Here is a 12762-nt window from a genome sequence, read left to right as displayed (position 1 = left end):
TGGACCCTGCCTGGGGCTGCCCTCTCTCCCGCTCCCTGCCTGCAGTCCCTGGTTGCTTCTGGAGGTGGGCAGGCAATCCCTGCCCACACAGGCAGTGGCAGCCAGGGTGAAGAAGCACCCGCTGAAGGTGCTGCAGGCTTTAAGGGCTGGGGACCCACGTCACCCGTCTCCCTGGGGCGTTCCAGCCACGGCAGCGCATGGCACTCGGGGGTCAGTCACCGGCAGGGATTTATTCAGCACCAGGGAGCTTGGCTGTGTCCACCGTGCTGCCTGCCCTCCTCGCCGTCTCGGCCCCCAGCTTTGCCACCCTGGTAGGGCTGGGCCACTGCCTGCGCTCCGGCTGTGCCACACTCTGCAGCCTCTGCCACCAGCCAGCTCTGGGCCCGAGGGTCACCCCCCGAGCAGCCGGGGGGGCTGTCGGCAGTCCTGGCTCCTCGGCAGTGCCAGGCCTGCCGCTCCCTCTCGGCTTGTGCCGCGTCCTGCTGGGCCCTGAGCTCGAAAGACCTAGCGATGAACCGCACCATGTTCGTGGTGCCTGGGCAGGTGCTGGGGTCCCACTCCAGGGACTCCTCTCTGTCTGGGATGGGGGGCCTCTGCCTGCTGTTCTCCTGCCGCTGCCTGCTGGGAGTACTGGGCTCCCTGCCCTGCTTCTGCCCCCGGCTCCAGCTCTCTGGCACCAGCATCTCCTCCTGCTCGTGGCGGCCGTGGTGGCTCTGGGTCGCGTCCCGCTGTCCGACTCGCTCCTGGGAGCGCAGCTCCTTCCTGCTGCCGCCCCGGCTCCGTGGGCCCGGTGGGCAGCCTGGCACCGAGCCGCAGCCATGTGCTGGCTCCCCATCGCGGTAGCGCAGCATCCTGGTGGGGCCCTGCAGCTGGGAGAGAAGAGGCAGGGAGCTGGTGGTGCGGCAAGGGGCTCCTGCGCCGGAGGGCGAGTGTTGTGCCTGGCCACACATGGGTCTGCACCGGGCCGGCATGCCAATGCCTACCTGCTGGGCACGGGGCTGCTGGGTGGGCTCTGGCTCCCGGCGGGGCTCCCTGCCTGCCCTGGGCATGGAGCTGGCGGCTCCCCAGCAGTGCTGTGGCTCTGGGCTCAGCATGGCACAGGCGGTGCCGGTGCAGGAGGGCTGGCTGTCCCTGGGGATGCTTGCGGTGCCATGGGCAGGCCGGCTGGCTGGCGTGTCCCGCGGGGAGCCCCAGTGCTTCTCTGGGCACTGCTGGGGCTCTCTCCAAACCGGTGCCCAGGTGCCAGGGTAGGACAGAGGGGGCTGGCCGGCGGGACCACGGCCGTGGCCACGCTCGCTGCGGGGCTTGTGAGAGGTGTGGGAGACGGTGCCTGGGTCACCGTCCCACGGGCAGGCGCTGTTCACCGTCTCCACCCGGGCGCAGCAGCCATGGGCAGCGTGCCAGGCTGTGCCACAGAAGAGATGCCCACGGGCCTCGCGGCATGGCTGCGCCGCGCTCCCCTGGCCCCAGCGCACCTGGCCCTGGCTCTCCTCAGGCTGCAAGTGGCACGGTATCACTGCAGTGTCCTGGTCTGCGTTGGTGGCTGGCACCCAGCCCTGCTTCTGGAAGTGCTCCTTGGCCCTCTGAAAGCGGCGGTCGTGCCGGCGCAGCCTCTCCAGGGAGGAGGAGGAGGCGACAGCGGTGCGGCACTGCTTCTCGGAGCCCTCAGCCGGCCCCGGCTCGGTCCCTGGCAGCTGCTGGCTCAGGAGCTCCTCCAGCAGCTGGGAGGCCAGGCCGCTGGTGATGAAGGAGCGGCGGTCGATGGCCGCCTCGGCGCTGAGCCGGCAGGATGCCAGCATGGCGCTGAGGGTCTCCTCCACAGGCCCCTCAGCACCAGGGCAGCACGGTGCTGGTGGACTGGCAGTGCCGGCAGACGAGATGGCCACAGAGAAGACGGTGCTGGTCAGGCTGTCCACGGAGCATGCCGGCACACCGGGCCCGCTGGGCCACCTGGGGTGGCAGGGGTACGGCAGGGCACAGCCGTCCTGGGGGTCCCAGCAGCAGGCGGGGCTGGGCCAGGCCCCCCATAGCTGCCCCTCGTGCACCAGCGTGCCACTGGCCCGACACCCGCCGCAGCACGGCCCCAGCTGCCCGGCGGGCTGGTGCTGGGGGGATCCTGCAACCACAGAAGAAGGGGGATGGGGGTGGAGCCCCCACCGCGCATCCCCCGTGGCACACAGGGATCGCCCTGTGCCTGGCGGCACTGCCGCAACAGTTCAGGAGCACGGCAAGACTGGCCATCGTCTCTGAGCGTGGCTGGGACGTGGCATGCAGAGCACCCCCAGCGTGGCCAAAATCCAGCCAGAAAGGGGGTGCAGCCCTCCTGCCCTGCCCACCCGCTGCCCTACCCTCACTCGCGGCTCCCCCCACGCCTCTCTGCCGTAGGGTGCCCGCCGTACCATCCTCGTGGTGGTCGAATGGGTGCCTGCCGGGACAGAGCACCATGGTGCCAGGGAGGGCCGAGTCCTGCAGCTATATGATGGGGGGGGCTGGGAGGGGACCATCCCTCTGTGACATCCCCTCGGAACCGGCTCTCCCCGGCACCCGCCGTTGACGCCCTGGCCGCTCCCGGTGTCCTGTGGTGAGCCAGGGGTCTTCCCATGCCCCTGGCCCTGGCACTGCCACCCGGCACGGGTCACAGGACGGCGTGAGCAGCACAGTCCGGTGCTGGGGGGGCTGCCATGGAGCCGGTGCCCCGTGGCCGCCCCCAACGCGCGGGGCTCTCGGTCTTCGCCTGCTACGACCAGCTGCGGCACGAGATCCAGGCGCTGCTGGCGGAGAACGAGGAGCTGACGCGGGTGGTGGGGCGGCTCAAGGACCAGCGGCACCTGCGGCACCTCCTGCACGGCCAGCCCGGCACCGCACCCGGCACAGCACCCAGCTCGGCGCCCCCCCTCATCGCCGTGCCCCGCTCCAGCAGAGGAGGCTTCACCTTCCCCAGCCCAGGTGGGGGTACGGGTGGTCCCATGGTGGTCCCGGGCCAGTGGGTGCCACAGCTGCAAACACCCCCCCACCTCCTCCCGCAGCCAATGCCCCGGATTGGGAGCTGGCACCCCTGGAGCAGAGCCTGATCTTCCAGATCCCCCCCTGGGAACCCCTGCGGGACCAGCAGCCCCAGGATGGCACGCTGCCCACACCGCTGCCCATGCCAAGCGGCACCGACATTGGCACCGACATCAGCACTGGGATGCTTTCACCTGCCACCGGGAGCAGAAGTATTGGGGGTGGGGGGGGTGCTGGGCGTAGTGTGACCCCAAAGCTCCTGGGAGGAGGGGTGGTGGGCTGAATCCCATCCCATCCCAATCCCCATCCCATCCATGTCTCCATCCCCATCTCTTCCCAATCCCCATCCCATCCCCATCTTCATCTCCGTCCCATCCCCATCCTCATCTCTGTCCCATCCCCATCCCATCCCGGTCCCTCTGGTGTTGCCTCGTACCTTCCTGTGGGCATTTCTGGGGCCGAGGCCAGCGCGGGTGGGGGGTGCGGGCGGGGGCACAGTGCAGGGCCCCCTGGGGCTGCAGGGACTGAGACTGCTGTCCTTGTCCTGGCAGCCCTCCCAGTGACCGTGCTGGGCAGCCCCATCCCCGACAGCCACCGCCTCTCCTGCCCACTCAACCGCTTCAGCTCTGCCAGCCACCCCCCCAGCCACCGGCCGCCCCCCGAACCGCCACGGGACCCCCCGGCGCCAGAGCCGAGTGGCCCCAGCCTGCGGCTGTCAGACCTGCAGGGATCGGGGGCCAGGGCCCCCCCATCCCCACTCCCACCGCCCCCGTCCCCGGAGGAGCAGCAGCCACTGGACCTGCGGCTGCCGGACACCCGGCGCAAGGTGACCTGGTGGAAGGTGGCCCGCGATGCCGACCGGCTCGCCTCCAGCCGGGATCCTCCGCAGAGTTCCAGCCTGCGAGGTGAGGACTGGGGCACAGCACTGGCACTGGGTCCGGCTCCGTGGCCGGGGAGGATGGCGAGGTCCCAGGAGAGCAGTTCTGGCCACCCTGTGCCGGGGGGACATGCAGGAAAGCCGGGGAGCAACAGCTCCCGGGGATGCCGTGGCACCGTTAGCCTCTGCGCGGTCAAAACCAGCATGCCGGCTTTTCTGCCCTGCAAAGTTGGCACGTGGCAGCCCTGCGTGGGCAGAGCTGGCACGTGGGTTTTCCATCCTGCAAAGCTGGCACAGGGGTTTTTCTGCCCTGCAAAACCGGCACGCTGGCTTTTGCAACCCCCCTGCAGGGACCCCTGGCACCAGGCAGCAGCGGCAAGGCCTGGCCTGGTCCCCTGGGGTGGTGGGGGGCACAGGGAGAGGTCACCGGGATGGCAGCACGGGGTCCGTCCTGGGACAGGGGTAAGCACCCGTCGGTGGCTCCCGCAGATGGCCAGCAGCCGGCGTGGGAGCAGCTGGTGGGCGAGATCGCCTTCCAGCTGGACCGCCGCATCCTCGCCAGCGTCTTCCCCGACTGTACCCGCCTCTACGGCTTCACCGTCGCCAACATCCCCGAGAAGATCATGGCGGTAGGTGGTGCGGCCAAACTGGGGAGCCGGGCACAATGCCTGCGGCCACAGCCCGACGTGCCCTGGTCTCCTTCCTCTCAGGCACCCATGGGTGCCGGCGGGCTGACCCTGCCCCATCTCTCCCTGCAGACTGCCCTCGGCACCGTGCCGGGGGGCTTTGACGAGCAGTGCTGCACCGCCGCGGCCCGGCGCTACGTCAGCCTGATGGGGCGTCTGCGGGCACTGGGCTACAGCCCCGCGGTGCACCCGGCCTTCGCCGAGTCCCTCGTCAACACCTACGGCATCCTGTCAGAGCCGGCCAGCCCCGACGCCTGCACCCGCCACAGCCTGGCCTTCCTGCGCCATGTGGTGACCGAGACGGTGCCGCCGGCGGCGCAGCCGGACGCATTGGTGCTGCTCGAGTGCCTGCAGGAGCTGGCACAGGAGGATGGGCAGCCCCTCTTCCTCTGGTGAGCGGTTGGGCCGGCTCCTGCACCAGCACCGGCACTGGCCCCCGCACCGGCTGTGCCGCTGTCAGTTGGAGCCCCGCACTGTGCAATAAACCTGCTCCAGTGCCCTCACCCTTATCTGGGAACTCTAGCAGGCACCGTGGGCATCATAAGTGCCACTGTCACTGCTGCTGCTCCTGCTCAGGGACACCCCGGTGACGGGCAGCAGTGCCGGGGTGCAGGCAGCAGTGCTGGGGTGCAGGCAGCAGTCCAGCAGGACTGCAAACAGCAAGTGCAGGCAGCCGTGCCAGGGTGGAGGAGGTCACACTGCGGTCAAGGCTGCGGTCCTTTTCCTTTTGTTGTGGGCAGGGGAAGCCGGTCGGATGCGGAAGCAAGAGTCGGGAATCAGCAACTGGGATGTCTGTGGTGCCGCGGCGGGGGGATCCCCGAGGAGCGGGGGCCTGCCCCACGGTGCGGCCGGGTCAGAGCCTCAGCGGGGGTCTCACCATGGCTGGCTGGGACCCTCGTGCTGGGGTGTGCCGGGGTGCCAGCGGAGTGCCCGGGTAAGGGTACTGGGGGTGTGGAGGGAAGAAACCCCCTTCCTGCCTGCGGCCGCAGGGCAGTTGGGTGCCGGCGACGGGAAGGGGAAGTGGCGGCAGGAAACGGAGCAGGGGGGGCCGACCGGCTGCAGAGGAAAACCACCTGCCAAGCCGTGCTGGGCCACATTGTGCTGGCAGAGCTGGTGCTCCTCGGGTTGAGGGCAAGCGGCAGCACCCAGGTAGGTGGGGGGTGGGTGGCGTGGACCCCCATGCCGGGTTCTGTGCAAGGCGAGGGGACGGGCAGGGGGAGTCAGTCCCACGGGTGCAGGCCAGCTGGGGCGCAGCCTTCATGCCAGAGGTGCTGCGGCCGCTCCTGCCCCACCATATACAGCCCTGTGCAGCCGGCACCACCACCACGATGGAGCTGGGGTCGGGATGTTTGCCTTCCTTGGGGTGGGAGATGCCGGGGATGGTGCTGGGGGAAAGAGTGGGGGGAATACCCTGCCGCCCCCCACCCTGCACCGGCACAGCCAGAAGGCAACGGCGGCGGCTGGAGGGCGGCGTGGGTGAAGGCTCCCCAAACAGAAGGTGAGGTGGTCCTACGTGGGGGGGGGCTGTGGGGTCCGGGGGCCCCGGGCACCATCATCCCCGCTGGGGTCTGGCCCCCGCCCCATCATGCCATGATCCGGCAGCACCGTGGCAGGTTCGGGCAGGGTACCTCGGCCCGAGGCGCTGGCAGAGGCGTCTGTGACCTCTCCCAGGCCCTTCCTCACTCAACCTTCCCCTCCTCATCCTTGCCGCCTGCGGCCGCCTCCTGCCTGCTTCGGCAGGCCCCCGGCATGCCCGCGGGCTGTGCCGGCAGGATGCGGCAGACAAGGGGTTACAGCCCTGGGAGAACCAGTTGTGGGTGTTCACCGGGCCGGCAAGGTGCAGTGCCAGCAGCTCGGTGGCCTCCAGCTCCCCTGCCCGCCGCCGCCGCCGCCTGACCCCTGCCCGCGCGGTCCCCAGCCCGCAGCGCTCCGGCACGTGGCTGGTGGCACGACCTGTTGCGGAGGTGGGAGACGGGGGCTGCCGGGGTCGGCGGCAGCGGGCGGCGTTTGCCACGCACCCGCAACAGGAATGCAGCCAGCCGGCCGGCCCGGGGTGGATGGCAGCCGGGCACGGCCGGGGCCGTGGGTAATTAAAGCCCGGTCCGGCCCGGCGGTGAGCGGATGTTTGTGACCTGTTGAGCTCCCGGTGCTGGCAGCGGCAGCGCACCGAGCCCGAGGCGTGCCGAGCAAGCGGTGGCCCCGAGCGGACGGTGGCCTTGAGCTGACGGCGGTGGCAGCAGTGCCGGCCCCTCCGGAGAGGCGGAGGCGTTGGTGCCATCGGCGATGGCCCCCAATGCCATGGGGCACGGAGGTGAGCCAGGGGTGCTTGGGGGACGCGGGATGTGGCACGGCCCCGGGGAGCAGCACAGGCGGCGGCTGCGGGACGGCACAGGCAGGGAACCGACACGGGCAGAAAGCCAGCACGGGCAGGGAGCCAGCACAGGCGGCTCAGGGACTGCCTGGCCCTCGGGGAAAGGAGCAGCCCCACCAGCACCGGGGCACGGTGCCGCTTGCCCGCCCCGGCCACCGAAGGTCGCCACCGAAGGCAGGGCCTGGACGGAGCTGCCGGGCAGCGCGGCGCAGGCGGCACCCGGCAGCAGGGAGGGCTCGGCCGCCGCACCCTCCGGAGCCGGCTGCTGGGCAAACACGGCCCTTGGTGCCCTGTGTGATAGGGCAAAGCTGCCAGCGCTGTGGGGCAATGCCTGTGGCTGCTGCCTGCACCGCAGGGCAACGTCCGCTGCCGCCGCTTGCACCGCAGGGCAACGTCCACTGCCGCCCCCTGCACCGCAGGGCAACGTCCGCTGCCGCCACCTGCACCGCGGGGCAATGTCCGCCGCTCCTGCCGGCACCGCGGGGAAAACGCTGCTGCCTGCTGCCAGCGCCACGGGCGCGATGCCCACGTCACCCTGCGAGAACAATACCCGCTGCCCGCACTGCGGGGCAGTGCCCGCTGCCCCTGCTACCAGGGCAGAGCCCACCGGCCCCGCCAGCGCCGCGGGGTCAATGCACAGGGTGGCTGCTGGCACCGACCCCTCCACGGACAGCACCGTATCTGATGGGGGCTGAGGGGGGGTGCAGGGACCCCGGCACGGCTCCGGTGCTGCCGCACAGGTGGTGCCACTCCCAGCCGGGCCACACACACTCACGGTCCCGTGACCATAAATTACCTTCCTGTGGGAATCAGGGATGCCCACACAGCCGGGAAGTGCCGGGACCTGGGTTGAGTCACCCCGTGCCGCACATGCCGCCCAGGCCATCCACAGCACCGTGGGGCAGAGGGCTGTGCCGGGCTCCCGCCGTGGAGCAGAGCCGGGTGCTAAGCCGGGGCCGGCGTGGTGGGCACCGTGCCCCACAGCCATGTCCCAGAGCGGGGGGATGCCCAGGGGTCCTGCCCAGGGGACCCCCATGGCAGGAGAGGGCATGGAGCCGAGGCCCTGCTTGCTGGGCTGGGGACACCACCAGCCGGCCACAGCCCCAAGCAGCTCCCTGTGACGCGGCCAGCACCTGGGGACAGGACAGAGCCGGAACAGCCACAGCCGAGAGCTCCGGTCCAGTGGGCGAGCTTGGGGCAGCCCCACGGCCAGGGGGAGCTCGGGCCCCCAGCCAAGGGCACCCTGAGGCCCCACCATGGCCAGCATCCCCAGTGACCCCAGCATCCCCAGCGTTCCCAGTGACTCCAGCATCCTCAGTGTCCCCAGCATCCCCAGCGACCCCAGCATCCCCAGCGTTCCCAGTGTCCCCAGCATCCCCAGCGACCCCAGTGTCCCCAGCGTTCCCAGCATCCCCAATGACCCCAGCATCCCCAGTTCCCGGCACCGTCCGTCCCATGCTGGGATTGGGCATGGGAAGGCAGGATGGCCAGGCTGTCTGATGGCACGGGGCTGCAGAGTCAGGCAGGAGTCAGGCAGGAGTCAGGCAGGAGTCACCGGGCCGCGGGTGAAGGGGCAGGAGGAGGCGGGTGGGCGGGCGGCATGAGGTGTCCGGCCGAGGAGCCGGTTCCTGCCCCGTGGCGCGGCTGCAGGGCACGGAGGTGCCGGGGAACCCGTCGGGCCAGGCAGGCCAGTCCCGGCCTGACCGGCGCTCACCTCGCCATGGCTCAGTCTCATGCCGTGCCGGCAGCCGGCAGGGCTCCCAGGGACGCGACGTGGGGGACGGCAGCCCCTGACCCCCACCCCGAGCCTGGCGGGCAGGTGAGCGGGTGGCTGCGGGGTGGTCCCGGGGATGAGCAGCCGTGGGGCTACGGAGGGGGACGGGAGCCGGTGCAGGTGGTGAGGGCGGCTGGTGCCGGGGCCACCGGGCAGGACCGGGCTCAGCGCAGAGTCCAGGCTCCAGTGTTCCCCCCCAGCTGTGCTTGCCTGAGGGGGGTTTGGGGGTCCCAGGGACCCCGCAGGGACATGGCGGGGGCCAGCAGCCCCACTTCAGCCCTGCCACCCCCCACACACACACTCTGCAGGTGCTTTTGCTCCGCTCCCGGCAGAGCCCTGGGATGCGTGGGACGATCCCCGGGGACGCGTGGGACGGTCCTGGCTGTGGGAAGTTCCCACGGTGGCGGCTCAGCCGCGGTGGCCGGGATGGGATGGGGGGGGTGTCCTGCTCCCGGCTGCACTGTCCCCACCACCCCTGACTGACCTGGGGTCTCTCTCCCACAGGTCGTGCCGGCAGCACCGGAGCTCCCAGGCAGGAGCAGGGGGACGTCAGGATCCCCCTCAGCCCCCTGCCCGGCCCCCCGCCATCCCAGCCTCCCCTGGCCATGCTGCTGAGGGAGTCCCCCTTCTCCAGCCGGGCGCTGGTGGCCCTGGACGGTCTGGCCTCGGGGCTGCTGGCCCCCAGCTTCTGGGTCGTCAACCGCCTCCTTGACCTGCAGCAGACGACAGCCGAGCGGAGGAGGCAGCGGCAGAGACGGTGCGGGTCGTGCCGCAGCTGCACCGGTCAGGCGCTGGCCGGGCTGGCGTACAGCACGCTGCTGCTGCTCTCGCTGCCCCTGGCCGCGCTGGGGTTGCTGCTGTGGCTGCCGGTGCAGGCGGCACGACGGCCCTTTGCCTACCAGTACACGGCAGGTACGGCGCCGGCGGAGCCGTGGGACCTACGGCAGCGCCGGTCCTTCACCTTCATCAGCGCCAACGTCTGCCTGCTGCCCAGCGGCCTGGCCAAGTTCAGCAACCTGGGGCAGACGCCGCAGCGTGCCACCTACATCGCCCGCCACCTTGCCCTGGCACCACCGGACCCCCCCAGCGCCCAGGCCAGCCTCGTTGAGCCGCGGCACGGCGAGACCAACAGCTACGGCGGAACCCTCGACACCCCGTGGCAGCCCCCCGGCAGCGTGCCGGCTGCGGCGGCCGAGCCCGTGCCGGCAGTGTTGTCCGAGCGTTTCCCGGCAGACGCCGACTTCATCTGCCTGCAGGAGGTCTTCGAGGCGGGCGCTGCCGCCTGCCTGCGCCGGTGGCTGGGGGGCACCTTCCCGCACATCATCTCCGAGGTGGGTGCCCGCGGGCTGTGGGGCGGCCAGCTGAAGGTGCTCAACAGCGGGCTCTTCCTGGCCAGCCGCTACCCTCTGCTAGCCGTGCGGTACCACGGCTTCCCCAACGGCGCCCGCGAGGATGCCCTGGCCGCCAAGGGGCTGCTCGTCGTCCAGGTGAGCTGGGGACCCCCCCCCCTTCCTTTCCCCCAGCCGTGTGGCAGCAGGCAGGGTGCTGCCTGCTCCCGCCGGATTTCCCCGCTGAGGGTCCCGCGTCCCCCCAGGTGCTGCTGGGCTCGGCGCAGGGGCAGAGGATCGTGGGCTACCTCGGCTGCACCCACCTGCAGGCACCCGCAGGTGAGGAGGGAGACGATGGGGGGGGCCACGCTTCAACCCACCGCTGCTGAAGCGGGGTGCCGGCGCTGCCGGTGCCGCGCGGTGACGCCGTGTGTGTGTGTGTGTGTGTGTGTCCCACCGCCACCACCCCTCACAGGCGATGCCGCCATCCGGGATGCGCAGCTGACGCTGGGGCTGCGCTGGCTGCAGCAGTTCCGGGAGGCACAGGAGCAGCGTGGGGACGTGGTGGCTTTCGACGTCTTCTGCGGGGACCTCAACTTCGACAACTGCTCCCGAGGTGGGGACGGGGCTGGCCGTGGGGGGGCAGGTGGTTTTTGGTGGGGAGTGATGGCGGAGACCTGTTCGCCCTCCCCGCAGGGGACGAGCTCAACCAGAGGCACCGGCTCTTCGAGGTGTACCAGGACCCCTGCCGCCGGGAGCCCGGGCAGGACGCACCCTGGGCCATAGGTGGGACCTGCCCTCCCACACCTTCGCCCCCCTCCCCGGGGCACCCTCGTCCCCAGCCCCGAGTGGGGGGGACGCGGCGGGGGTCCCACTCACAGCCCATCCCCGTCCCTGTCCGCAGGCACCCTGCTCAACTACCTGAAGATCTATGAGGAGCCCGTGTCCACCCCAGAGAAGCTGAAGAGGTGACAGGGATGGGGATATGGCGGGGGGGGACGGGGGGGACAGGCCTGGGGTCCCATGGGAAAGGCCACCGGGTGGGGAAGGGGGATGCTCCAGCCAAGCCACCCTGCCCGGAGAGGAGGGTGATGCCACTGACGGGGGTCCCTCCATCCCCGTGCCACTACATCCCCGTGCCACCGCATCCCCATGCCACCATGTCCTCGTGCCACTGCATCCCCATGCCACCATGTCACTGTGTCACCGTGGCCTCATGCCACCACACCGTCCCTGTGCCACCACCTCCCCGTGCCGCTGCATCCCCATGCCACCATGACCTTGTGCCACCATGTCCCCGTGCCACCGCGTCCCCGTGCCACCATTCCACCCTGTTCCCATGCCACCATGTTCCTGTGCCACCGCATCCCCATGCCACCACATCCCTGTGCCACCGTGTCCCCGCTCCGCAGGACCCTCTCGCAGCCGGCGGGGCAGCAGCAGTACCTGGCGGGCCCGATCCTCTCCAGCGGGCAACCTGACCCGGCAGCCCCCAGCCCCTGGCAGGGCCGGCGCGTGGATTACGTCCTCTACCGCCAGCACCACGGGACCCTGCCGCTGCAGACGGTGAGTGCCAGAGCAGCAGGGCGGGGGGTGCCCACGCCCCTCATCCCCCTGCCCTGACAGCCCCTCTCCCTGGCAGGAGGTGGTGGGGGTCTCCTTCATCACCCAGCTAGCCACTCGCTCCGACCACCTGCCCGTGGCCCTGCGGCTCAACGTGACCCCCGTGTCCCCCTGAGCCACCGGCGCAATAGCTGCAACCGTCCACCCTGCGCATGCCCCCAGCACCGGAGCCGGCACTGGGCGCACCTCAGGGGGGCTTCTAGGCCCACCGGCACACGAGTGGGGTGCTGGAACTCCACGGGGACGGCTCCTGGACCCCATGTGAGTCAGTTGCGCCAACGTGTGCCGGCGCCCCGTCGGACGCGGTGGGGCTGCCACGGTGTGTGGCTATGCCCACCATCACAGCCCCTCGGTGCCGTGGCGGGCAGGGCAGCGGTCTGGCAGTGCTGGCACCAGCCGCGGTTTTAATAACTGGAGGGAAATAAAAGCCTGGAGCTGCACCGGCATCGGCCCCACGGTGTGTGTGGGGCTGCCCCCACAATTGCCAGGGCAGGGTCTGGGGTAGGGGGGAGCGATGGTGCGGCCGGACGCCCCGAATGGGGCGGGGGGTCCCCACTGCAGCCAGCCCAAGCGTGTGGGGCAGAGCTCCCACAGGCTCAGTGGGGCTTTGGGGGTGGGAGGGTCTTGGGGTGCAGCTGGCCAGTGCCCCCCTCCCCAGGCTGCCCTCGGCCCAGGGCTCAGCAGGGCCCTTCGGCAGCGACAGGGGGTGCCCCCCTCAGCTTACAGCCCCCCTGCAGCCGGGGGGCTGCCCCATGGCCACCTCCCCGGACCCACTCACCGTCACACTGCCCACCCCACCCTGTGGTGCACCCCTGTGGGACCCCCCCTGTCCTGGAGTGGGTGAGGATGGCGACACATCCTGCTGCCCGCGGCGCTCACCGGGTCACCGAGGGCCATCAGCACCCCGAGTCCCCCAGTGTGGGGGTCACCACGGCATGGGGGTGCATCCATGAAGGCATGGGGGACCCCCCCCCCCCACCGTGGCACGGAGCCCCAAATTGCAGAGGGCCTCAGCAGTGTGTGGAAGGCCACCCCCACCATTGCACAGCCCCCCCATTGCTGGGCACCAAACCCGTGGGTGTGGAGCCTGGCACCGGCAC

At 70.9% G+C, this 12762-nt stretch overlaps 3 protein-coding genes across 3 annotated transcripts; 2 read left to right on the top strand and 1 right to left on the bottom strand.

The window, feature by feature from the left end:
• Positions 1 to 233: 233 nt before the first annotated feature.
• LOC126050697 (uncharacterized) lies at positions 234 to 2445 on the bottom strand. The gene is made up of 3 exons (XM_049828925.1): positions 2400 to 2445; positions 984 to 2116; positions 234 to 869 (listed from the first exon to the last, which is right to left on the bottom strand). The coding sequence occupies exons 1-3, from the start codon at positions 2443 to 2445 to the stop codon at positions 234 to 236; spliced, it is 1815 nt and encodes a 604-aa protein (XP_049684882.1).
• Positions 2446 to 2502: 57 nt separating this feature from the next.
• SPATC1 (spermatogenesis and centriole associated 1) lies at positions 2503 to 4962 on the top strand. The gene is made up of 5 exons (XM_049828910.1): positions 2503 to 2946; positions 3027 to 3215; positions 3555 to 3908; positions 4370 to 4509; positions 4639 to 4962. The coding sequence occupies exons 1-5, from the start codon at positions 2682 to 2684 to the stop codon at positions 4960 to 4962; spliced, it is 1272 nt and encodes a 423-aa protein (XP_049684867.1). The 5' UTR covers positions 2503 to 2681.
• Positions 4963 to 6832: 1870 nt separating this feature from the next.
• Positions 6833 to 11830, top strand: LOC126048705 (sphingomyelin phosphodiesterase 5-like). The gene is made up of 8 exons (XM_049824028.1): positions 6833 to 6877; positions 9216 to 10198; positions 10306 to 10378; positions 10515 to 10655; positions 10736 to 10825; positions 10944 to 11007; positions 11452 to 11605; positions 11682 to 11830. Exons 1-8 carry the CDS (start codon positions 6850 to 6852, stop codon positions 11775 to 11777), a joined length of 1629 nt encoding a protein of 542 aa, XP_049679985.1. The 5' UTR covers positions 6833 to 6849; the 3' UTR covers positions 11778 to 11830.
• The last annotated feature ends 932 nt before the right edge of the window (positions 11831 to 12762 follow it).

Source organism: Accipiter gentilis, chromosome 2 (assembly GCF_929443795.1).
Source record: "Accipiter gentilis chromosome 2, bAccGen1.1, whole genome shotgun sequence".
Taxonomy (NCBI): Eukaryota; Metazoa; Chordata; class Aves; order Accipitriformes; family Accipitridae; genus Astur; species Astur gentilis.
Note: the sequence above shows the minus strand (reverse complement) of the source record. Positions and strands in the feature narration are given on the sequence as shown.

Bases quoted from the DNA above. Each gene is read 5' to 3' on its own strand.
- LOC126050697 (XM_049828925.1), bottom strand. From the start codon at position 2,445: ATGGTGCTCTGTCCCGGCAGGCACCCATTCGACCACCACGAGGATG. The intron at 2,117-2,399 runs GTACGGCGGGCA...CTGTGGTTGCAG, and splicing joins ATTCGACCACCACGAGGATG to GATCCCCCCAGCACCAGCCC. The intron at 870-983 runs GTAGGCATTGGC...CTTCTCTCCCAG, and splicing joins AGCAGCCCCGTGCCCAGCAG to CTGCAGGGCCCCACCAGGAT.
- LOC126048705 (XM_049824028.1), top strand. From the start codon at position 6,850: ATGGCCCCCAATGCCATGGGGCACGGAG. The intron at 10,379-10,514 runs GTGAGGAGGGAG...CACCCCTCACAG, and splicing joins CCACCTGCAGGCACCCGCAG to GCGATGCCGCCATCCGGGAT. The intron at 11,008-11,451 runs GTGACAGGGATG...CCCGCTCCGCAG, and splicing joins ACCCCAGAGAAGCTGAAGAG to GACCCTCTCGCAGCCGGCGG.
- SPATC1 (XM_049828910.1), top strand. From the start codon at position 2,682: ATGGAGCCGGTGCCCCGTGGCCGCCCCCAACGCGCGGGGCTCTCGGTC. The intron at 3,909-4,369 runs GTGAGGACTGGG...TGGCTCCCGCAG, and splicing joins GCAGAGTTCCAGCCTGCGAG to ATGGCCAGCAGCCGGCGTGG. The intron at 4,510-4,638 runs GTAGGTGGTGCG...CTCTCCCTGCAG, and splicing joins TCCCCGAGAAGATCATGGCG to ACTGCCCTCGGCACCGTGCC.